This window comes from Pygoscelis adeliae, unplaced genomic scaffold (genome assembly GCF_000699105.1).
Source record: "Pygoscelis adeliae isolate BGI_AS28 unplaced genomic scaffold, ASM69910v1 Scaffold117, whole genome shotgun sequence".
Classification (NCBI taxonomy): domain Eukaryota; kingdom Metazoa; phylum Chordata; class Aves; order Sphenisciformes; family Spheniscidae; genus Pygoscelis; species Pygoscelis adeliae.
In genome coordinates, this window is record NW_008825270.1 from 4,956,331 (window position 1) to 4,980,100 (window position 23,770).

General features: G+C 45.1%; 2 protein-coding genes across 2 annotated transcripts; one reads left to right on the forward strand and one right to left on the reverse strand.

Moving 5' to 3' along the window:
- The first annotated feature begins 610 nt into the window (after positions 1-610).
- ACP2 (acid phosphatase 2, lysosomal) lies at positions 611-8,866 on the forward strand. Its single transcript, XM_009329745.1, has 9 exons — positions 611-719; positions 2,205-2,461; positions 2,819-2,917; positions 3,080-3,169; positions 5,425-5,557; positions 5,633-5,721; positions 6,345-6,451; positions 6,674-6,849; positions 6,932-8,866. The coding sequence occupies exons 1-9, from the start codon at positions 611-613 to the stop codon at positions 7,066-7,068; spliced, it is 1,197 nt and encodes a 398-aa protein (XP_009328020.1). The 3' UTR covers positions 7,069-8,866.
- Positions 8,867-9,233: 367 nt separating this feature from the next.
- Positions 9,234-22,925, reverse strand: DDB2 (damage-specific DNA binding protein 2, 48kDa). The gene is made up of 10 exons (XM_009329714.1): positions 22,754-22,925; positions 19,740-19,870; positions 18,449-18,640; positions 17,444-17,589; positions 14,330-14,429; positions 12,751-12,928; positions 11,934-12,079; positions 11,491-11,655; positions 11,127-11,172; positions 9,234-10,422 (listed from the first exon to the last, which is right to left on the reverse strand). The coding sequence occupies exons 1-10, from the start codon at positions 22,923-22,925 to the stop codon at positions 10,172-10,174; spliced, it is 1,527 nt and encodes a 508-aa protein (XP_009327989.1). The 3' UTR covers positions 9,234-10,171.
- Positions 22,926-23,770: the final 845 nt, after the last annotated feature.

Here is a 23,770-nt window from a genome sequence, read left to right on the forward strand (position 1 = left end):
CCTGGGCGCAGCGGGGGGGGACCGGGCAGCGGCTCAGCACCGCCCTCGTTGGGGGTGCTGAGGCAATCCAGCCAAGGGCCGCGCTGCAGCAGCACCGCTGGGAGAGTGTTCGAGCCGAGTGCTCGGGAGCCAAGGGAGCAAGACGGGAATGCTGTGTTGTAGCATTGCAACAATAGCACTTGTTTCCCACTGGAGATTATGAGGGTTTGGGGTTTTTTGTCACGTCAGCTGACAAGAGCGCAGCCCCTGTCTGCCCTGCCCTCCCCAGCGCGCTTCAGGTACAATCTCGTGGGAGTCTGTGCCTGTAAGCAGTAGTTACGAACCAGAAGCAGCCCTCTCATTCGTTTCCACCTGTGAAGTATCGACAGCTTCAGTCCCCCAAAGCTACTAATTTTCCTCTCTCCCTCCAGGATGTTGCCACACTTTATAATAGTTCTTGAGAAACTGGTAGGTTTCTCCTATAAAACGCTGAGCCCTTGTGGAACCATATGCCAAGCACAGGGGAAAATTTGAAAGATCAAAAAAAGTAAGGAAATAGAAAATCCCCTCAAATACACCTGCTGGTTGATCACAGAGGTGTGAGTCAAGTGGAACGTGAGCAAGCGTCACGATGAGAGGCATGCTGTCACGTGGTTCGGATGGACAGTGGGCAGTCAAGGCCCCCTTGACCCACTACTGGCTCTCCATCGGCTCAGTTATTTTATCTGAGCTCACTTTGGGTGATTGACCAGATGGGGCAAACTGAGAATCCCCGTACAACTTTCTGTCTTTGTTTCCCCCGTTTTTGGGCTCCCCAGTAAATACCCAGCTTGCCATAGCTGAGATTACAACCCTTTGGCATTTGCTTCATCAACAAAACTTCCAGCATCAGCTCAAACACGGGTCCTTTAACCTTCCTCGGTAGTTCCTTTCCAAACATACTTCACTCTTATAAAGCTTTTGCTAGCTGAAGCTGTTTTGCTTCTCTTGCTTGAGAAGGAAAAACAAACCAAGGCGTATGCAAACAAAAGCTGTTCTGCTAACCAAGCCTGAACCCCTGCTCGAGTTGAGCAACCTCCCTCTTACAAGAAGTGTTGCCTCTGGGTGACACCATATGACCATTTGTCACCTGACTCAGCGACAAGCTGGAGCCCTGGCAGAAGGTGCTGAAGAAAACATGTACACTCAGGGCTTAATTGTTTTTTACGACACTTTTAGAATTAGATCCTTATCTTTTAAAATATTTCCTTTCCATTTCTTCAGAGCTTACTGAGGATGAAAGCATTCCGGTCTAATGAGTACAGGGTCAGTTGTTTTCAAGCCACAGTTAAGAAGTAAAAGTGGGTAGAAATTGTCAGAGAAAAGACAACCTTTTTTTTTTTCCCCTCATGACTTAAGTTTTGAGGTACGCTTCACGTGGGAGATGCTATACAGAGTGAGCGTATATATTTTTTTCTTATGTTTCTCTCTAACATTAAAAAAAAATAAATCCCAATCTTGACATTGTATTTCATCTTTCTGGCTTCTTATTCTTGTTGTTTCAGATTCAGTATGCTGTTTTCTAGCACATTCTTTCATTATTTCCTCTGTGTTCCTCTTGCTTTATCACTGGTTTCTCTCCAATCTCCCCCTGTGTTTTCAGTGCACAGATACCAGAATACCAAAGTTTTGCCATTTTGACCTTCTGAACTTTTCTGTATTTTTCTGGTTTCTCTTTTTTCTCGCTCAGATCTCTCTCTCTGAGCTCTGGAATGATAAGTCTTGGCCCATTAATCCCAAGAGCCCACAATGATCAAAAAAAATCCCAGCTCCCCCTTTTCTTCCTCTCCTGTTAGTCAGATCACTCTTGTCTTCGCTTCTCAGACAGAAAATCTGAGGCTTGGAGAAGCCTTTGTTTTTTTTCATGAGCACAGCAGACCATTACTAGAACTGAGAACTGAATGCAGGAGTTTGCCCCAGTCCTGCTCTGTAAATATAGTGCGTTTCCTATCTGTGCCCGTCATTATCTGCATCGCTGTGTTGCTCTTCTCTGACTCTTCCTCATACTCGGACTCCATTCTGTCTGTAATCTCCGCACAGTGCATCTGGCTATCCCACTTATCCAGAACAGGCTGCTCCAGTATTACACGCCAAATTGTCTTTGTGTCTGTCCTTACAGTTTTGTCCAGGTTGACATCAGCAGGCTCGGTCACTTCAACCCCGGTTGTCCTGTTGTCCATGAGCAGCTGCAGGGCACTTGGCAGTGTTCCTCAGCAAGTGCGTCGTCCTGCGTCCAAGCATCGCCACTTACAGCAGCATTATTAATGGTGCGCTGTCCCTGTTCTGGCAGATCTTCACCCGCAGCACAGACTATGATCGGACGCTGATGAGTGCGGAGGCCAACCTGGCAGGCCTGTATCCCCCAGAGGGACAACAGATGTTCAACCCTAACATCTCCTGGCAGCCTATCCCTGTGCACACAGTGCCTGAGTCCGAGGAAAGGGTAAGTTAGTCTCAAGGATCGGTACTGACCACTCAAATAGTGTGTTATGCTGACTTCTCCAAAAGTCTTTGCTTCAGTCTCGATTCAGATTGGCTTGAACTTCTCCCGGGACCTACCTTGCAAAGGTTCTTCTGTTCTCAGCGTAAGACGAGAATTCAGGGGCTGTGTTCACTCAACATGTTAGCTGCAACACCTCAGCAGACCACACACAAGCTGGAGTATGTTAGAAGGCAGTACTTGAGGCTCTTTGTAGATGCATCCCGCTAGTCAGGGTTTCATTACAGTTGCGCGTGTTGACTGCAAATTCTGTACTTCAGTGTTCTCGGTGACCTAGCTGCTCTTGTTGTCTCTGCCCAGCTACTGAAGTTTCCTTTGACCCCCTGTCCACGGTATGAACAGCTACAGAATGAAACACGGCACTCAGCAGAATACATAAATAAGACCAAAGAGAATTGGGTAAGTGATTGTTTGCATGAGATAAGGTGGTCTTAGGCTTGTAGTTAAAGTATTATCACCTCTATATAATCAGAGCTCTGAGAAAAGGGTAGGAATCCCTGTGCGTGTAATACAGTATGAAATCAGAAAATTGAAGGCCCTTCTCTTTTCTCGTACCTACAGCAATTCCTGCAGATGGTGGCAAATGAGACTGGGATCCGGGATGTCTCTCTTGAGTCTGTTTGGAGTGTGTATGACACACTGTTCTGTGAAGTAAGTTTGGCCATTATCTTACAGCCGCGGGAATTTGGTCTTTAGGACTCACTGGATTTGGTAGAAAATTATTTTGCAAAATCCCATAAAGCAACTTTTCACCATTCCCACCCTACAGTTAGAAGTAACGTTCTAATTTCAGAATAATAAGAGTTCCTACTCACTAGAGGCGTGTACCAAGAATTACCTACTTTTGCACCCTATAACCTCCCACTTTGTAGCTTAGATATATATCGTGCCAGAGCCAGAAAAAGTCCCACCTGCATAATAAATATCTCTTTTGAAAGTCACTAGAAAATGACTGTGATCTGAACTCCGTAGATCTCTGTGGACGAGTCTGAGTTAAGTAAGGTAGAAATGAGATCTCTGGAAACTGAAGGAGCGTTACATTAACTTTATGATTTAAGTTGGGAGCTTAAATTAGGACTATTCCTGGTTCTACCTCTCTGTAACTTTCGATCAATCACTTTTCTTTCTGTGCTTCTGTTAATGCCATCTCTAAAAGAAAATAATGCTCCTCTAGGTTAAGTGGGGTTCACCCACATCTGGTTTTTGACCTGTTATAAGGTCCTTTGCCAGAGAAAGACTCTGGAGACAGATACGACCCTTTTACTGCCTGGGGTGGGGCACCAAACTCTGTGTTCATGTGGAGTTTTGTTGAAAACACATCTCATGAAGGCTTAAACAAAATCAAAAATCGGGTTAGCTGTGCTGTGATAATGCTAAAGTAAAGGTCATCTATCCAGGAGACTTACAGTTGTTGCACACAAGTTTGTGTATAACTATACAGTATGATGAAGTAAATTATAGAGCTCTTTCATGTCAGACTAGCTAATTGTGGAAGAAGCAGTAAACCCAAGCATTTTGACACTGTGTCATGCTAATTCTATGGAGGTGCAAGGCTACTTAGCTTGCTGGCAGTGGTATACAGCGGCATGTACTATTTTGGGGATGTACAAGAGAAATCTGCATGGAATTGCACTTTGCTATGTAAAGTAGCAGCTTAAGTTGCTGCAAGCTGAGAATATTCCAGTCCAGAGCTGCATTGCGCTATGTAAATTTGCCCTTTGTATCACAAACCCCATCTCCTGTCTTTTAACGATCACAGCGAAGCAACTCCTGTCGGTAATAAAAAATCCTTTGATCAGAGAGATCAAGAATTTCAAATCTCCTTCATTTTCAAGACTCGCTTAATGAGCTTGCAGATTGGGCCCAGAAGGTCAGCTGACAACCGCTATAATCCCCAAGAGCTTGGAGAATAGCTCAGTGTCCCAAAATGAAACCAGAACGTTTTGAGGGAGTTTTACCCTCAAAACTATACCCTCAGGCTGATCATTCTCTTCAGCTGCTTCAGGCTTCCTCCTTTTTTCTCACTCTTACTAACAGTGCCCTGAAGAGAAGGATTGTTTTTCTCACCTGGGCCAGTAGATTCTTTCTACCATCTGAATGGAGAAAATAAAAAAGTCCAAGAAATAGCGAATTTACAAGCTAGTCTCTTTGTAAATTAATGAAAAAACTAAATATCTAAGTTGCTGACGGGAATTTCTCCAAACCACTCAGACAGAACGGGCCCTTAAGGATATTCAGCCTCATCTTCTGGCAGTTTAATGGGATGTGGCGTAGAAAATTACTCCGAGTAATGCCAGGGAACCACAACTGCTGTTTGCCTGCCAGTATAACTAATCCTTTCTTGTAATGGGTTGGCTGCAAAGCAAATTCTTCTCCTGGTTCCCAGTTCTGTGTATTCTGGGTTTGAGTACTGGGCTTTGTCAGTGGTGCATCCCAGTATTACGCCTGCAGAGCGCTTGCTAACTTTCTCCAATATCCTTCAGTGGCCCTCAGAGCCTCCGGCGAAATTGTGCTGCAGCTACACCAGAAACCTTGAGTTTGCGTTCTCTCACTTACCTTTTTTTTTTTTTGACTACATGCCATCTGCAGGGCAGAATCAGCCACACCTAAAGTAAATGCCCTAAGATTATTGTATCGGTGTTACAACGTAACCCTGCACCCCAGTTGGGCTTTTAATCTTTATGCTTCTCATTATCAGTTTCTGAAACAATGTTAAAACCCATACATATTTTTTGCACGCAGCACAGCAGTGTGAGAACAGAAGCATTAATAGAAAAGGGGCATATTTAAAATAACATAGGAAATCAGTAGCAGTATGGGCAGGACTCCAGACACCCTGACTCCCATTCTCTGATTGATCTGCGATCCGTGCTACCTGCAGATGAGTATTCTGTTTCTCTTTCTAGCAAGCACACAAAATGGATTTGCCTGTATGGGCGACACCAGATGTCATGACTCAATTGAAGCAACTAAAAGACTTTGGTTTTGAATTTCTGTTTGGGATCCACAATCGGGTAGAAAAAGCTCGTCTGCAAGGTGGTGAGTGCACCGGGGAGGGAGCTTCATGCTGCTCTATCTAGTTTTTGCCTCTTACCAGCTGTTCCCTTTCCTCAGGGGTCCTGCTGGATCACATAAGGAAAAACCTAACCAAAGCAGCAAATGTTTCTGCCCACCAGAACCTGAAACTGCTTGCCTATTCAGCGGTAAGTCAGAGCCTGGGGGCTAGCTTTTATCCATCTCCTCCTCCTCACAGGGAATTGGGGCTTGCTGATAGTTTTAACCCTTTCTGGCTTCTCTACAGCCCATGCAGTGATCACGACATGCATCTTTGCCTCTGGCTGGGTGGGATGTGCAGGATCTGGCATCATTCCTCTGGGGTCCCTGAGGAACATTCCCAACCTGCGCTTTGTTCCTGTTAGCTCAGGCTTGTGGATGAGTCTGGCAGACTTTGGGGAGCCACTGCTGTATATGTTTGGTAGATGGGTTGATGCTACTCAGACGTGATGTTTCAGCAGTGTAGATGCAGAGTCATCCCCCCTTTCCAGCAGCCTACTGACTGGAAAGTCAAGCATCTCTCCCAGACTGCTCCCTAGAGATTAATTCTTAAAGAACAATGCAGGATATATATGGCTGTGTTTCACTTCCTCCCCTTCTCTGGCACCGTCACAGATCACCGTTCTAGCAGCACAGCTCCTCTCCTTTCTTGCAGATGGCAGTTACAAAGGTGACGTCCCCTCGGCACTGCCCTGTCCGTTATTGGTATGGTCTGAGCTGCCCTGCCACATCCATAAGGGTGACTGATTTGGTTTTTTTCCCTCTTTCTCAGCATGACACCACACTTGTGGCACTGCAGATGGCTCTAGATGTCTACAACAAGATTCAAGCACCATACGCCTCATGTCATTTATTTGAGCTGTACCAAGAGGATGATGGGTGAGGGCTGCAGTAAAGACGTCTGCTGTGATTTCACCTTCAAGGGTTAGATACCTAGGCTAGGCTCCACCCTAGGGGGATGCAATCGTGCTCCTAGTGGCAGACTCTTAGGAGGAAAACTACCACCAGAATAAAGGAAAGGGTGTGCACACTGAGTTTTTGGGAAGGGATGACTTTAGCTGGAGGAAAAAAAAAAAGCATCTGGCTGTGTTTTGTTTTCAGTAACTTCTCTGTGGAGATGTTTTTCCGGAACGAGAGTGGGAAGGAACCTTTCCCACTGACAATCCCTGGCTGTCAGCATAAATGCCCGCTGCAGAGATTCTTGGAACTCACAGATCCTGTTGTTCCTCAGGACTGGGAGCAAGAATGTCAGGTAGCAAGCAGCATGCACGACACAGGTGAGCCCAGGCTGGACCAGAGCATGGCAGAAGGGGAAAGCTTAGACGATACCATGTTGACCGCTTGTTTTCTCCCTTGCAGAACTGTTTGTGGGTCTGGCTGTGTGTGGATCCATTCTCCTTCTCCTTATAATCCTCCTGTTGACTGTACTCTTTCGCATACAGTCTCAGCCCCCCGGCTACCGGCATGTTTCCAATGAGGGAGAAGAGCAGGCCTGACAGTTGCTTCAACTCCTTCCCAGGCAGTAGGAGGGAGCAGTGTTGCCCCTAAGGATGATTGGGCACCTTCAGTTACTGAGCATTCTTCTGCTGTGGCCATTGCCTCCCAGAATGAAACTGGACTTGATTTTTGGATGCTTTCTAAAGGTGACGTCCCAGAGAGAGAGGACTGAGCTACTCTAATGGAAATTACACCTTAATTCTGAAGCCAGTATACTGTGTGGTGCCCCCAGTCCTCATACAGCTTACCTAATCTGGGATTCCCAACATGGCCAGTTGGAGCTGGTCAAGAGTTTTCCTCCTTTCAGTGATTGTAAATGTTACCACTCACCACGACTGTGGCAGAGGGGCTTGGGCCTCCAGCAGCTGCCACATCCAGTGCAGTCAGGAGTTGCATCTCTCTTCAGGGTCAACCTGCTTTGAGTGCTTTTCTCTCGAGCCATTGGGCTGATGATGGTGGGAAGGCTGGGCTTGGAGCAGTGGGCCTAGCTCACCAACAATGCACGAGACTCATCTACTGTCCATGCAGAGGGAACTGCTGCAGATGATGGCAGACAGTGAAAAGTGTTTCTTGAGGCTGCTGCTAAGCAACTAGTTGCTGCTGGCAACTAGCCTTTTTTTCCCTCCTTACATTTTGGTTCAAGAGAGAACTGGCCTGGAATCAGGACTGGATTGAAAACCCGGCAGTAGTTTCTAGCATTCAGCTCAGAGTAGATTACCTATGATCCAAAGAAGCTCCAAGAGCTTCATCAGAGAGATGAATTCCTGTGGCCATAGCAAACCTGCACCCAATTCCTTATGCAAGGTTGGCTCTAGAAAGGAGAGTCCCCGTAGATAAGAAACTTGAGCCCTGTCTGAAGATTCAGGCTTTCAATTTGACTTCCCCACCTCTGAACTTCAAGTACCTATTACAGGGAATATCCAGTACTACAGGCAGTCCAGGTTTCAGCTACAAGCCCAAGGAATATGCTTTACTAGCAGAATGTTTTTATGCTGTAATTAAAGAGATGTAGCAGAGCTGTTTACCTGAGACTAGATTAAATGCCAAGTTCTGTAGTTTTTGTTCCTATCTTCCCTACTGGATGGACAACAAACAAACAAAAAAACCCTGTTAAGGATTGGAGTTTGCAGATGACTCTGGATCCCTTTATTTGCCACGCTTTGGCATTTTGTCCGAAGTGTGACTCTTCCTCCAGGCTGGCCTCTCTGTGCGCACTGCAGCTGCCGCAGGGAACATCATGCCAAGTGCTCACCACCTGCGTTGTAGCTTTTGGCAGAAAATGAGAGACTGCAGCAGGCACCAGAAGCACAGGCTCTTCACATGGTGATGCTGCACATTCACTTCCCACTTTTACTTCCCTTTCTGGTGCAGTTCCCTTCCCCTCTTGGCGGCAGAAGCCAGTTATTAGGTTACAGATATTTACTTTTCTTCCCCTATGGAGTACCGTGGGGACTTTTCCCTACCCCATAATCGGCATCTGCCAGTATGGGAACTCTAAATCAGCAGAAGCAGCTTGCTGTTCTCAGCATCTTCCTCACCTTTTTGTCCTCTGAAGATATAATCTAGGTCTCCTGCACAGCAAGACAGTCATAAAGAAAAAGCTACTGCCTGTGAGAACAGGCACAAGAAAGAGGCAATAGTGCATTTAAGAGGACCAGACCTGTTATTTTTAAAGGCAGCAAATTTTGCACACACAGAGGAAAGGTTTCTATGATGATTTAGACATTTTGACTGTGAATGACTTTCTGTAATTGTTCCAATACATTTCCTTTTCATTATTAAAATCAAATTCACACTGAACTCTACTCCTCTTCTTCTCTAAGAGTTCACAGGGCTAGCGCCAGCGTGCTCAGTGCTGGAAAACAGGCAGAGCTTACTGCAGTATACCCCCTCCCACAGTAAATCCCCGATTTACAATCCCACTTACAGCAGAGTGAGAATTGAAATAAACTATTTTTGACTACAGCGACCATGCATAGATACAGCTTATAATGCAACCTGTCCAACTTGCAAGGGTCCATTGTAGATGCAGTACTATGACTGGTATTTCCACCACTGTTCTAGGTCTCTTAGCCCTCCTGCAGAAAGGTCAGTAACTTCTTCCCCCCTACAAAAGCAGTGCAGCAGAATTTCAGTTTAGTACAAAACTTTATTAGTATCAATACTGCGAAACTATAAAAGTGAACATAAAGAATCTGAGCAGGCCTGGAGCCTGTCCCATCCATCAACCTCTGGGACAGCAGCAAGGCCCCAGGCAACCTTGTAAACAAACTAGAAAAAGCAAAACTTTTCAGTTTAACAGCAGTCTTGAGATTTGGCTCTGAGCAGGGGTGTTTGGAAGAAATTCCTCATTTCTGCTTTACAACACTTCTATCCAACACTCTGAAGCACATAGGCATGGGTGAAAAAAATTACCTAATCGGTGGCAAGAAAAAGCCTAGAGCTCTGAAAACAGAAACTACAGAATCAGTAGGTTCCCAGCTCCATACTGCCCTTGCATCCCATGAGGCAGGTAAAGAGCTCTGGCATCATCATATTCTTCGTGGTCTAGTTAAATAGCTGCAAGCACAGAACAGACTAAGCCTGAGGTCTTGACAGATGCACATTTTCCAAGAAGCTTGCATATGGAAGAGGTTGGTGTTCCCTAGGCTACCCAAGCTATCCATCGCCTCACCCCTGTGAACATTCTACCTTTTCAGGACGCTAACCTTGTTAGCAAAGGGTTTCTCGGCTCAGTTTGACTAGAAAGAACAGGCTGAGGACCCTGCTGTGAGTAGCTCCACAGCAGACTACAGGAAATGGTAACCTCTGAGAAGTGATGACAAGCAGATGCAGCAGGCTGGAAGCAGTAACTTCAGAGCAGGATCTGAGAACATCTTTGAAGTTTTCCTAGTGCCTCGGAAAATGGGTGGTAACTCCACTTGGAGGAGGAACTGAGTACTGACACAACTTTCTAGAAGGGGAAGCAAAAGGAATCAGTGAAGCAAGATCAGATCCAGGGAGGAAGGACAAAGTAGAAGTCTAATGCCCTGCATGGCTTATACTGCCCATTGCCAACAATTAATTTGTACCCTGTGATCCAGAAAGGATCAAAATACTAAATCAGTTCTCTAGATCCTTCCCTTTTCGCTTCCTTCCCTGTGATTTAGAATCGTCGTTTTTTGTTCTCGTCTCTTCCAGCTCCCAAGACAGTAACTTAGCTTTGAGTTTGCTTGTCCCGGGGTTTGCCTGCCTCTGCCCTCCACGTCTGGATAAACTCCAGCTTCCAATCCCCTGTTCTGTCATGGCTTTCAAAAGATGTTCTTGCTTCTTGGCCACCATCTCCTCCCGGCTCCAGATCAGAATATTAAAGCCTGAGAGGAAAAATTAAACACTGCATCAGAAACTCTACATCAAATATAATACCTTAGGCTATGTCACTTCAATGCCAGAAATTCAAAACGCTTTGTCTGTTCTAAGATATTTCCAAGGTACAGAGGATGCAGATATTTATTGCAGACGCTACCTCCACACAGCCATGGAAATTTGATCTAATTAAAAGACTTAAGTAATTCCTAATCTCATCTGTCACAGGTCTAAGACCTAAATCTCTAGCTAGCTCCCTTAATCCCATACAGCCTGCGAAAAACTGAGTAATCTTGGCTCTACAGCCTAGGAAATGAGATAAATTAAACAAAGGGAGAGGGTACAGCCTAGTAGGAAAAGGCTTCCCCCCCCCCGGCCCCATCGTTTTCTGCTACTGTTACGTGGCCCACAGATGGCAGCAGCTCCCTGCTGCGGGGAGGCCTCTCACTCCTCCGGACTTCATGCTCTCAGGAATGTTACACGGGAGATGACTAGCAACCCATTTTCCAACTGCAAAGGTGGAAGACTGAATAGAAGGTCTTGATCTCTTTTACAGATGTAGGAAATTATACTACTATACTACTATTATACTACTAGCAAGTGGGATTTGGGAAATCCTCACTCACAACTTGCTTTAGTCTGGAGAAACAAGCCTGCCCTTTTCTGGGACTGGAACCACCCGTGCTTAGTGCCCCAGGTTCTCTTTACTTACCCATGCCAGAAGCCAGCGTGTCTCCCATAGGATTAAATTTATTGAGCTGAAAATGGAAACACAATCAGAGCCTGTAAGAGCATCACTGCTTATATAACAGAGTCATAAGAGCACCACAGCTTATATTACAGCAACAAACCATCTGGAAAACCCAGTGTTCCCTAAAGAGTATCACAGAAAACCCACAGATGACCGTGGACCAGCCCTGCTTGAGTCAGCAGCTTTAGCCAGCAGCCATACTCCCACAAGAGCACGAGTCTGTCACAAGTAGAGAGGATACTCCTATTGTTCTAGTCCCTAACTCATATCTCGTTGGCTGCCATTCAACACACAGCGGTCCTTTTAGCTGCAGTGCTCAACTCACCGAGATGATACCAGAAGCATTTGGATCATGGAGTTGACAAACCATCTCCCCAGTGTTTCCATCGAATACATCAACAGTTCGTAGCTCATTCACCGTGTACCCTGGGAACTTTGGGTCTGGGTAGCGACCTGCTACAATGAGGTCATAGCGAGGATGCCATGTTGCCTAGTCACAGAGCAGAGTGATGGGGAGTTAAAAGAAAGGGACAGAGCTCATACTGACACACACCAGACAACCGGCAGTGTGAGCAACGGTTTGTGCATCCCACCCACAGCCTGAGGAACATGGGTATCCTCAGAACAGTGCTCTGCTGGGAGGTGCAGCAGTGCGAACCTCCACCCACCAATGCAGTATCCCGACCAGAAATCAGACCATTTCTGATGTACAGCTGGCTGCTAGTGCCAAGCGTGATATTCCTCTCAGACTGCACTGGCTTAACTCACCTTAATAGGTGTGAGGTGCTGAAACTGCCGATGTGGATGTGGGATCAGATGCTGTGGCTTGGTCCAGTCTGAAGACGAGTAAACCCTGATTTCACTGCGCTGGTCTGTGCTCAGGAGCTTGGCACCATCTGTTGGGCTGAAGTAAGCTAGGAGAGGGGGACAATAAGGCAAACGAGATCACAGTGCTGTGACTGACAAGAAACTAAAAGTCACATTTCTCCGATTGGAAACCCATTGCTATTTCTTTAATAGGGATGTGAATATGGCCATGTGCCCCAACAGACGAGACTTTACCTGTCTCAAACAAACTCAAGGCTCTTGCAATCAATAAGCTGAAACCTACAGCACTGGGTTACATAGGAAGAATCATTATTCTCATTTTAGAATCACAGAAAGAGACATTGCAAAGAAAGCAACTTGCTCGTTCAAATGGAAAGTTAGTGGAAAAGCTGGGGACAGACACCTGCAGTTTGGACTTCCATGAACTGGTAAAACTGCACCCAAGAAACAGAGGTTTGAGTCCCATGCTCTGCTTTTGTCAAAGGAACTGCCCCCAAAAATTCAGCTTTCTGATGCTTCCACACTCACCTCTCAAGGCACAGTGCCACAGTTTGTATGGCAAGCCTACGGCTGTGCTGCAGCTGCCCTATCCACCTCCCTGCCTCTGGCCACATGTTCCCAATGCCTTCCTTACTTTAACACTAGCTACTGTGCAACTTCGAATCTGAGCGAAAGCTAACATTGGCACAACAATAAAAGCTGAGCTGAGTGGACTCTCTGCACACATCTATGCAATGAAATCCTTATCTCAACTCACCTGCATTGACAGGTTTGTCATGAGGAAGCAGATGAAGAAAATTCATTTTGTTTTTGATGTTTCTGAGGTCCCAGATTTTGACTGTCTGATCCACAGACGCTGTGGCCAACAACCACTCACATCGGGAGTTAAACTCCACATGAGTCACTTTCTTCCTGTGCAACTTCAGCTTCCAAATCTGCAGCAGAGGAAACAGAAAATCACACAGAAAAGAATAATCAAGGTCTGGAGTAAAGAAATGGAATAATAATCTACTAGTGCAGAGTAAAGAGGTCACACATTTACGCAGCAACAAAAGTTCTAAAATACACCAAGAGTTTATCCACTGGAAACAAGAAAGGAGAAGAATGACCTTGGGAACTATTTAATTCTAGGAGAACTCTGATCCACCAATTTATTACAGCTATGAGAAAGGAAAACACAGTCCCTGGTTCATGGAGGGAAGTATTAGTGCCACTATACAAAGCAAGATCACATCTGCAATGCTTTATGCAGTGCCAGTCTTCCACCTGCAGAAAGATTAAAACAAACTGGAACAGGTACAGAAAATGCGCTGCCGAGATAATAATAAGGAAGGGCCTGCTTTGTGGGAGAAGACCAAAAGAGCTTGCTCTGTTTATCTTAGTAAAAAAGGAGAAGGGAGATGCAATTGGCTTCTAGAATACATCAGCAAAGAAACATGAAGGTAGGAGAAATATTTCAATTAGCAAGAACAAATGCATATAAACTCGCCATGAGCAAATTTGTATCCAAAGCCGGAAGATTATTTCTAATCAAAAGGGTGAAGCTGGCCCCTCCTCCCTACAATAATGGCTATCTCCCAAGTGCAGAAAAGACTGTCACATTCTTTCAGGAGAAAAAAAGGAAAGGAAGCAACTAACCTTGAATAAGCATAAATCATTTGGAGCACTCCTGACTCTGCCCGCTAATTTACACAGCTGCCTCTGGCCACAGCTCACTGGGTGGAAAACTCTTACAGATGCTACCCTTACAGGCAGGAGAAATGGTAATTCCGGTGTGACGGTACAGCAGGCTTTTAAAGCAGGGCCCACTCCAACTATTCTCTTTAATATGTTTCTGTACTACTTCAGACTCGAAGGTGCCGTCTGCCTCTGCCTGCCCTCTCGTGTCTAATGGCAGTAGTGCAATTTCTATCCCAACATTCGCTGAATTACTGTTGTGTACCTGCTCCAAGGTCGTGGAAGGGTATACGTCAAAGCAGTATCTCCTAAATGACTCTCATCAGTGCACTAAGTTTCTGGAATTGTGAAGGTCGTTGGCAGAGAGCGCTCACATCTTCAGGTTACCCTATAATTACTCTGGCCAGTAGCAAATACTCTTAAGGAAGGGGTAGCACGCGACACAGTCCCTGTTTGGGAATTGTTACCATTACACTCAACAATGTCAAAATGTCTAATGAATGGCAGAGGTGGAGGACCTCTCACCACCTAGACAATGGGTGGACTCATCTCCTGAGCTGCAAGGTACTTGCTCCTCTTTTCAGGGTCCCTGTAGCGTAGGAAAGCACATAAGCCATGAAGCTTCCCGTAGAGGAGACACTGCATGGAGCCATACAAACCTCTTCACCAGAAGTGCTGAGCAGGACCACGTTGCCCACATTATCACCTGTCACCACGGCACGGCAGCTTGCAGAAACATCAACACTGCAGTACCAGCAACTAGAGGGAAAGACACAAAATCAGTGCTGCCTCCCACAGGCAAGTGAAGGCAGTGGAGCTCTGGTTCACATCTCGTCCCTGACAAGGGAGACTGCAACAGACTGTAACTGCAATCTCCTGCCTGATGGTGTGGGCCTGAGTATCAGGAAGGGGGGCGGCTTATCAACAATGCTCCCCGTGGTGACTGAATATGAAATAACTTCCTAGTCATTTGTGAAGTGCTCTTTAGATGGAGTGTGACACGTTGGGACAGTGGAACATAATAGAGGCTGAAAAGCCACTTGGTGCCTGTACATGGACACACCTTGGGAAAGATCAGAACACCCTTGTGACATTGACAAATCTACAGAAACAGCTTTAAAATGACATTTTCCACAAATCACGGAAGCAGCAGTAAAGAAAAGACAAAAGCTTTGGACTGGAAAGTTGCACATCAAACTATCTCAACTTCATGCTCCAGGAAACAAAACTGAATAGAGACTTATCTGATAAAGACATATGTCTTAACTCCAGCTCTGCTGGGAGGGGAAGGGCAGCAAGAATAAAGCCGGGGTCCTTTGGGAACTTGTTGGGAAAGCTTCACTTGCAAAGATAAATTATTCTAGAATTCAAGGTCATGGAAATTAGCATGGTGAGCCTGAAGCCTCCAGAAAGGCAGCAGGGTAAACTCAATAACCTGAAACTCAGATTGTGCAGGAATGTTTTGCGGCTTTCCTATGCTACCTGAGCTGCTACAGACAAAACACAGAGAACACTGATGACAATGAAGAGTCGGAAGTTACCCTGCTCTTCTCACCTCACACTTTATGAAGTGAAAAGCTGTCAGTATCTGCAAGACAGGAGATGGCGTCACCAGAAAGCAACACCAGAAGATGCAGGCAGCACACTCAGCTACTGTAAAAGCGTAAGTGCCCTGTGGCTGCCTAGCTTGTCACCCACCCTGCAGTGCTAGGGTCACGAGCAGGAGCCTGTCTCCAAGCTCCCTCACGAGACCAATTCATACCAAGAGTCTCCGAACACTGGCAAAGATGAAGATGTTAGAGAGCACAAAAAACAGAGCAGCATTAACCCCAAGGAACACAGAATCAACCTTGCGCTGCTCCCTTCTCACCAAACATTATGGTACTCATGGCCACAGTCCGGGGCACGGGAGATCACCTGCACCGCTCTGCCCTCAAGGTCCTGCAGACTTAGGGTGCCATCCCCTGATGCCACATAAAGCTTCACTGCCTCATAAGGACTGAACTTGATGTCTCCGAGAGAATCTCCTGGCCCTTTCTGGAATACACACAAAGCCAAGAGGCATCAAGGTTAGAGCAGAAGATAAAAATCTTAATACAGTGCTCATCTGGAACACACTGCCGGTTTCCCTAGGTACAATGCACTGCTTTCTGACAGGGCACATACGTAACAACTCTTTTTTTCCAATCTGTTTCCAATCTGAGCACAATTCTGAGCCTGTAAGTTCAACCCCACCACTTTGGGCTGCAAACCTCATTAGCAGCATTGCTTCTTCTGCTATGGGGTAGGACTAATCTGCAGTGAACCACCTGGCTCAGACCAGGCTTAGGAGATCACAAGCAAAACTAGCACCATTCCATGCAGAAACCACATAAAATCTCATGACAGCCCTGCACCAAGCTTTTCTTACAGAGACTTCATTCACCAGTTCCCTACAGGCTGCTTCCAGTACTGTATCTGGTCTTTCTCAAGGTACCAGCAGGCAGGATGAGAGCGGTGCAAGGAGAAATCCTATTGCTAACCCCATGCATGATACAGAAATCTTATGTTCTATGTTATGTTATACTGTTGTTATGTTGTTTTGTTATGTTGTTTCCCCCAGTCTATCTACTGAGGAAGTATGGAAACCCTACCCAAAGAGAGAAAAGAAGGATGCTAGAAGTCCCCAAACTCTTCAATACTCAAGTGCACTCCATTTGCTGCTCACAGAGCAACTACTTAATAAAGTCTCACTGTAAATACTAGATTTCAAGAAGCCAATGAAGATAAAAAAAGGCCTGCCCATAGAGCTTGCCTGTCCTCACAGCAGTAGAAGGAGGATGGCATGCCCTTTCAAATCCAGGCATCATTGCTGTGACAGGCATCCCACTGGGATAGGAGATCCTCATGTCCCAGGACCCAGTCTATCCCTCCTTGCTCACCTGGCCAGTCATCCCAGCACTACTTGGGTTCACCTTCTGCCCTATTACAAGGTTGCAACTGGAACAGCCAATTTGGAAACCAACCATGAAAGTTGCCACCCGGAAAGAATCAGGTGGGGAAAAGTAAAGAGGAGGCTAACACAAATTCCCTCACTTACCTGTAAGTACTGAACTGAAGTAACTAATTGAAGAGCTCAGACTTCCTCATGAGTCCACAGAAAAAGCAACAGTCTAAGAGGGTGATTCTAAGCACAGGCAGACAGAGTAGCCTCTAGCAATTCATGTCCTCTTTTCACTCATTACTGAAGGAGCCCAGACTCTTGATTTTGGTATTTTAGATCAGCATCAAAAGTTAGGTGGGGTGAATTGGGGTGATCCTTATGACACGCACCACTTGAAGTCAGCGGCGTTTGTGGAGAAGCACTGAGGGGACTATAAATTGTCCTGTAAAACCCATCTGACAACAAGCAGCACTGCTAACAGGTGAAGAGATTAGAAGGTCCCCAGGGCACAGAGCTATGGGAGGTTTAAGAACAGACAGCTGAGGAAATCCACTGGCACCCCCATGCTCTCCCGTGTATAACAGGAAGTAAGCAGCATCAAAGAGTCCCTCCCCTTCACGAAGAAAAGCTGTCTCCTACCCACCACCCCGTTTCAGGGAAAAATAAGAAGGGAGAGTGAGCCTCCCTGGAAGAGAGAGGATCCCTGAAATTTAGAGGATAAAGGACATGTAAGTGGAGAAGAGGAAGCCCAGCTCCCACATATTAGAGACAAACATCTCTCTCTCTCTCTCTCTCTGTAGCAGTCCTGCCAGCAGGACACAGAGGCCCAAAGCATTGCTGTATTTCTTACTCCCAGTCCTCGGTGCTGGTGAAGACCCGGACAGTATTGCCATTAAAATCCTGCAGGGTGGTAGTGCCGGCAACTGACGAAGTGTACAGCTGACTAGGGTTAAAAGGGTTAAACTTCATTCCTGTGATGGCCCCTCCAGCTCCCATCTACAAGGAAGGGGATGAACAAAAGAAAAATCCACTGAGTGATGGGGAAGGAGAAAAGTGTGTTCTGTAACTTGCATTCACTGCTATGTCCTTAACAGCAACAGTGAAACACACCACAGCCCTTCAAGGAGGCAAAGACAACCATGTCTTCCCACATGATGGCTGTCTAGACAGCTGCCCTCCTGGAGGACAAAACTGCAACTCCTTCAGTCCCCAGGCAATGTATTCCCTGGCTGGCTGGCACCACGCTATTTACAAAAAGAAAAAGATGACCCTGGTATTTCTGGAGGATAGACCTCCTCCCAGTGTATATCTACGTTAATTTAGAAAGGGGACAAAAGTTACAGAGTCTTTGAGCCCCTGTCGGAATGGGAATGGCTGAATACAGCAACGAGGGGGCATGCCAGCTATATAAACCATTCATTCTACTTTAGTTTCTCACTTTAGATAAAGGGACTTTAGTTTCTCCCCACTCAAAGATGTTTCCTCATCTAACACAGAATAAAAGGTGAGCAGAGAAAGATCAAGACCTAAAACAGACAAACCCTCTCTGCTTACTTGTTTCTGGCATCCCTTTAAGATAACTGTTTTGCTAGTTGCTGAATTATTTTCCCACTGAGCACACACCAAGTACTGCTTCACTATGAATTTAATCAACACGCCTCAGTTCTCCCCAGTGCTATAACAGTCAGGGACTTAGGAACAGACATGCTGTTGCATCTCAGTCCTGCCCCATAGCTCGCTACTCTGCAACCTGAGACCCTTATGTGCTTCTCACAACAGACCTCAGTTTTGATCTGCGGTATTTGGTGGTACTCCAATTTTCCCTCCCACCCATTCCACACACCCAGAGGCTTACCCCTTTTATGAAGCAGGTTTTAGTAAGTACTTCATAGTCCCAAAGGATGATGTCTCCACCTTTGGAACCAACAGCTACAGTACTGGGGTGTGTTGGATGCCACTCCAGGCATGTCACTCTCCTGTCAAAGGGACTTGCTGTTCGAAAGAGGCGGTATGAGGCGAGAGAACGCAGAAAGGGCAGTTGCAGACACTGTTAAAAAGATAAAGAGAATTATGACTTCTGCAGGGATCCACGAGATTCTCTGAATGAGGAGTGCTAACAATTTCTAATTGCCATCAGTGTTAGTACATTCATACAAAATTCTAAGCCTCTCTGTAGAATAAAGAGAACATGCTGTCCCCAAGGGCAACAGCCTGTGACCACACAAATCCACATCCGCCACAGCACTCAGAAAGCAACAGAGAACTGAGAGATACCATACGTTAAATGATGTACAGGGAGTTAAGCCTCGTGGGCTGAGCTAAAAAGGCAGGATAATTAACATTAACAAGGAAGGCGAACATGCCTCCACACCAGTAAAAGGCACTTATGACTATCTATGTCTTTACTGAGCATCCCAAAATGTTACACATCATCCAGAGATACAATATTACGGTCCTCCATCCAAATTGCCTGCAGCTCAACTATACAGCATAAGAGTGAACAAAACACTTGAAATAGTGAATGAGAAACCATGACATGATTGTATTGTTATTCAGCTGAGGAATAGGTACTGCTTGGATGAGCTTGGCGATTTCTTTAGCATTTGGATACTTAAAACAGATAAATCATATGGAAGATAAAGCTAGCCCAGGTGCTTCCCACCCAAGGATGTTACAGAAGTTAATTTTCAAATGGAATAAGGAGTATGGCTCTGAAAACAGTAAAACATTATGGAATTGATGGAATATGTCTGTGAAGAGGAAAAAACAACACTAAACCTGACATGATTAGCAAAGTAGAGTGGATACAAAAATAGTACGACAAAACAGTCAGATCACTGTGCAAAAGTAGCACTGTGCAATAACTCAAATTATAGAGTGGGTAAGTTTAAATGTGATTCAAGGAAGCACAGAATTAACAGAGAGATAAAATGTAGAGTGACAGGGCCAGGTCAACCGAAAGGGAAAGCCATCTCAGCTCTTGCATTTTACAGGATTAAGAAACATAAGGGTGCGCCAGACTTGGAGCCACAAACTGTGTATGTGAGGAACTTTTAAGCCCCTTTAAAGTTTCCCTGTGTGTGTTCAAGATGTTTTTATGTAGGGAGCTGAGATGTCCAACAGGTCATGAAGGAGAAACTCCTCACCTGCCTGAGCTGTGCCCGAATGGAGCCTCCCAGCATGTTCTGGTAGACATAATGAACAATGCTGCACTGCCGCTCCAGCTGATGGAAAAGGACTTTGTTGTTTCTCACCATGGACCCACCTCCACTCCAACCTGCCAGAGAGGAAAAGAGTAAAACTTACTGAGAGACAACACCTGTCATGCTCATTCAATAAAAAACACGGGAAGACATCTGCATTTGCTGCTAAACCCATTAAAAGCTTCAGCCACAAGAGAAAAGTCTCTAAATGATTCTTACATCTCTAAGGTACAGCAGCCTCTGCAATTATGGAGTCCAGTGCTTCCCATAGCCTGCCAGAGCTTTGTGTATGCTTCCTCTTGTTAAACTTTCCTTCTCCTTGCCAAAGATTTATCAAAAAGACAACAGGAGAGGACTAAAGCAAAGCCACAGGTGGTGCATCTCTTGGACAGTACACAACCTGAATGGTTCATACCCAAAATACAATGAAGCCATCCAAAGCCTCAGCAACTTGGAAATATGCCATGGGAGGCGGTAAGCCCCTGGGTACAGCAAAGGGAAGGTCAGACGTGTGACCAGCAGAAACGTTAACACCTGAAAATTCCCCAAGCATAGCAACGTGAGTTCCCACACAGTTCCTGAAATGCCTGCCTGTGAATCAGAATTTTCGATCTGCTTGTGCTGTAGCCTGTTCAGTCTGCCTACAGCACTGCGAGTTTTGTTTTTGATAATAGACTTGCTGACGCCTCATCGCCTGAAAACCTTTCTGTTCGGGGTGATTTTTGCTGAGAGTACAGCATGCTTCTACATTTTGTTCATGTTCCAAGTTTTTATCTTCAGGGACCTTTACATAAAAACCGGATCTGTTCAGTCCCGTGTCCGTGATCTAATCATCCCCACAGCAATGGTCTGTAACACTCCAGGGGACCTAGACATCAGATGGGAAAGCAGCATTTCTTAAGAAACAAAAATGCTATTTTCATTTAGGATTATTATAAAAAAAAAAGAAGACCAAAACCATCGGGATCATTCTATATGATTAGAACCTAAACCAAATCTTTCTTTAATGCAATGCTGGAGCCTAGAAATGCATGGGTATGAAACTAAACTTCTTTTTTCACATGCCAACATAGTGTCAATACTTGTCACACCTGTTGAAATATGTAAAAAAGTATTTATATTCTAATTCCTTTTTTTCACAGAAGAATTAGCATCCACAGTTCCTTCTTCAGAGGTAATGGAAATGGAGGCATTTTTTCCAAAATCCGTTTTGTTACAAAGGATGATTTATTAAGAAACAAACTTTAGGCCTTTTTAGAATATGCTGGAAGAAACCCTTTAAAAAGGTGTTTCAGTTGCAAGAAACTGAACCTGTCCTATATGGCTCAGGAGAAAAAAAATATTTTTTCAAAACATATAAAAATCAAAACTGGAACACAGAATGGAAAAGCTCAAATACAAAGGTCTTCATCTTTTTAAAAAAGGGTAAAGGGAAAATTATGATTGGCTTCATTTGTCCAAAGTACTAGCTACAGCCAATTCCCTCTGAATCTTACAGGAACTGCAGATGCCCACCAAATCTGAAAATTGAAGTTACAGTGAAAATCATGTAGCTAAATTAACTACAGAAGATGCTTTAACTGTCCACAATTATACACAGAACTCCTTTCAAACAGAGTATTTTGCCTCCACGTCCGCTGTTCACACTGGCAGCTGCTCCAAGTTTGGAGTTATACACCAGACAATGGAAATGCACAAAATCGTAGAACTCCTGTATGGAAAACTGTGACTGAAGTGTTGAAAAACACTTCAGTAATTGTGTTGAAAAACACTTCAGTAATTTCTGGATTCTTAAAGCCAAAATTGTACAGAAAGCGTGTAATATTTCCACACAAGGCAGTAACTAGTGCTCTCCTAAACAAACAATGGAATTAAAGGTTTTATCTGAGAAAAGGAGGCTCAGGTGAGACCTTATCGCTCTCTACAACTACCTGAAAGGAGGCTATAGCAAGGTGAGGGTCAGTCTCTTTCCAGGTAACAAGCAATAGGACAAGAGGAAATGGCCTCAAGTTGCGCCAGGGGAGGTTTAGATTGGATATTAGGAAAAATTTCTTCACCAAAAGGGTTGTCAAGCTTGGAACAGGCTGCCCAGGGAAGTGGTTGAGTCACCATCCCTGGAGGTATTCAAAAGACGTGTAGAAGTGGTGTTAGGGACATGGTTTAGCAGTGGACTTGGTAATGTTAGGTTAATGGTTGGACTCGATGATCTTAAGGGTCTTTTCCAACCTAAATTATTCTATGATTCTACGAAAACAGTCCTTACTGTAGCTGAAGCCTACACAACTTTCTTGATAATGCAAACCATTATCCTTCCCAGTATCTTAGAACTTAGGAAACCTCTCCTCATTATATCAAAAATCTTGAAGAGATTTTTTTTTTTTAAGTTACATACTAAAGGAAAAAAATGCACATGAGAAGTGATTAGTGGAAATTCTGTCCAGTCTAATCTGAACATAGAGGTAAAAAGTATTCCTACTTACTGCAGCAAAATATAGAATATGCAAAGAATCGGGAAATACCAGTTTAGACTGCATGCTGTAGGATACCAACCTTACGACTATGAAACTGCATTAAGTATTGCATAGGAGAAAAAACAATGTATTACCAAGATCAGTCTGTCTTACAATAAAGCAGACATCTGGTAATTCAGGAATTCCACAAAACTTAACCACCTCAAATGAGCTGTGACAGCACCTCCAGTGAGCAGGCTTCTACAAAGGGGTACAGAGCCTCAAAAATGAAACACGCATACATGTTCGTGCACACACACTCACTAGACAGATAACTGGAGGATGTAGTACCCCAATGCATGTCTGTGTATCACTTCAATATATAACCCCATCTGAACACTCGTGTCTGAACACGCTTCTTGGCATTCTCCCTCTTCAACTAGTCGATGCCTGTCATTTAGGGTAAATCTGGTTGGGAGAAACAGTAAGGATCTGAGGAAATGTTACCGATTTTCTCTGGGGGCTTGGATGTTTTTCTCACAAACAACCTCTTTGCTTGTGGCTCATTCCCTAGTTCCTCGTAGTCCGGTTTCCTCTTCCCAGCTGATTTTGCCTCTTCCGGCCAATGCTCATGTGCCCTCTCGTGCTTCTTGTCCTTTGGCTGGTTCACTGGAGCCATTCTGTCTGACCACTAAAAGCAAACAAAGCATGGAAGGTAAGACTGTCATACACTTTTAACTAGAAGACAGAGAAGAAAACTGGAATGAAACATATCCCAGTGGTCTGAAAGTAGTGATTATACCTGTACCCTCTTTCATCAGCATGACACTAGCTTTTTGTTGTGCTCTGCTGGAGAGGGGAACAGGTTCAATAAACTCTTCTTTGTTCACATATGAAAATGAACGTATCCTGAAGCATTATAATATGTTTTGACAGATGTGCTTCTACCGAACTTTTAAGCTTAAAACCCACAGATCTGCATAAAGTACATCTGTGAAACCACATAATACCCTAACTGTTTCTCTAGTAGCTCACAGTGAGCTCTTTAGATTCAGCTAAGAAAAAGGTCAGAGCTTTTATGACGATGGCCAGGGCCGACTGGTCTTCCACCAAATATACTCAGAAGATACTTCCTATTTAGCAGCCCCTGTTCCTCACAACACCACCTGATATGTGATTGGGCTCCTACACTGGCTGGCAACCACACTTGAACTGCTCTTCTGACCAGTGGTGGGACGCAGCGACTCGTGTCTCCTGTTATGACGCCCAGAACACCACCCAGCCCCCCGAGGAAAGGCACGGGCCTCCCACAGCCTTCCTCGCAGCTGGCAGGCGATGCGTCACACGCTGTTTGCAGGAGCAGATTCCCTCCAGAAGATCCTCCCCGAAGAGCCTCGTACAGGCTGACCCCATGCTAGCGCTAACTTATTTATAATTCGTGAATGGCTGTCACGGCTATCTGCCCGTGTTAAATATAGCTCGGCAGGCACCGCGCAAGCTACCCTAATTAGCGCCCACCCCGCG

Bases quoted from the DNA above. Each gene is read 5' to 3' on its own strand.
- DDB2 (XM_009329714.1), bottom strand. From the start codon at position 22,925: ATGGCTCCAGTGAACCAGCCAAAGGACAAGAAGCACGAGAGGGCACAT. The intron at 12,929-14,329 runs GTTTGTATGGCT...CCTCTGCTGCAG, and splicing joins TCAGCACTTCTGGTGAAGAG to ATTTGGAAGCTGAAGTTGCA. The intron at 11,173-11,490 runs GTGAGTTGAGCA...TTCCATTTTCAG, and splicing joins ATGCTTCTGGTATCATCTCG to CTCAATAAATTTAATCCTAT.
- ACP2 (XM_009329745.1), top strand. From the start codon at position 611: ATGAGAGGCATGCTGTCACGTGGTTCGGATGGACAGTGGGCAGTCAAG. The intron at 3,170-5,424 runs GTAAGTTTGGCC...TTCTCTTTCTAG, and splicing joins ATGACACACTGTTCTGTGAA to CAAGCACACAAAATGGATTT. The intron at 6,452-6,673 runs GTGAGGGCTGCA...TTTTGTTTTCAG, and splicing joins CTGTACCAAGAGGATGATGG to TAACTTCTCTGTGGAGATGT.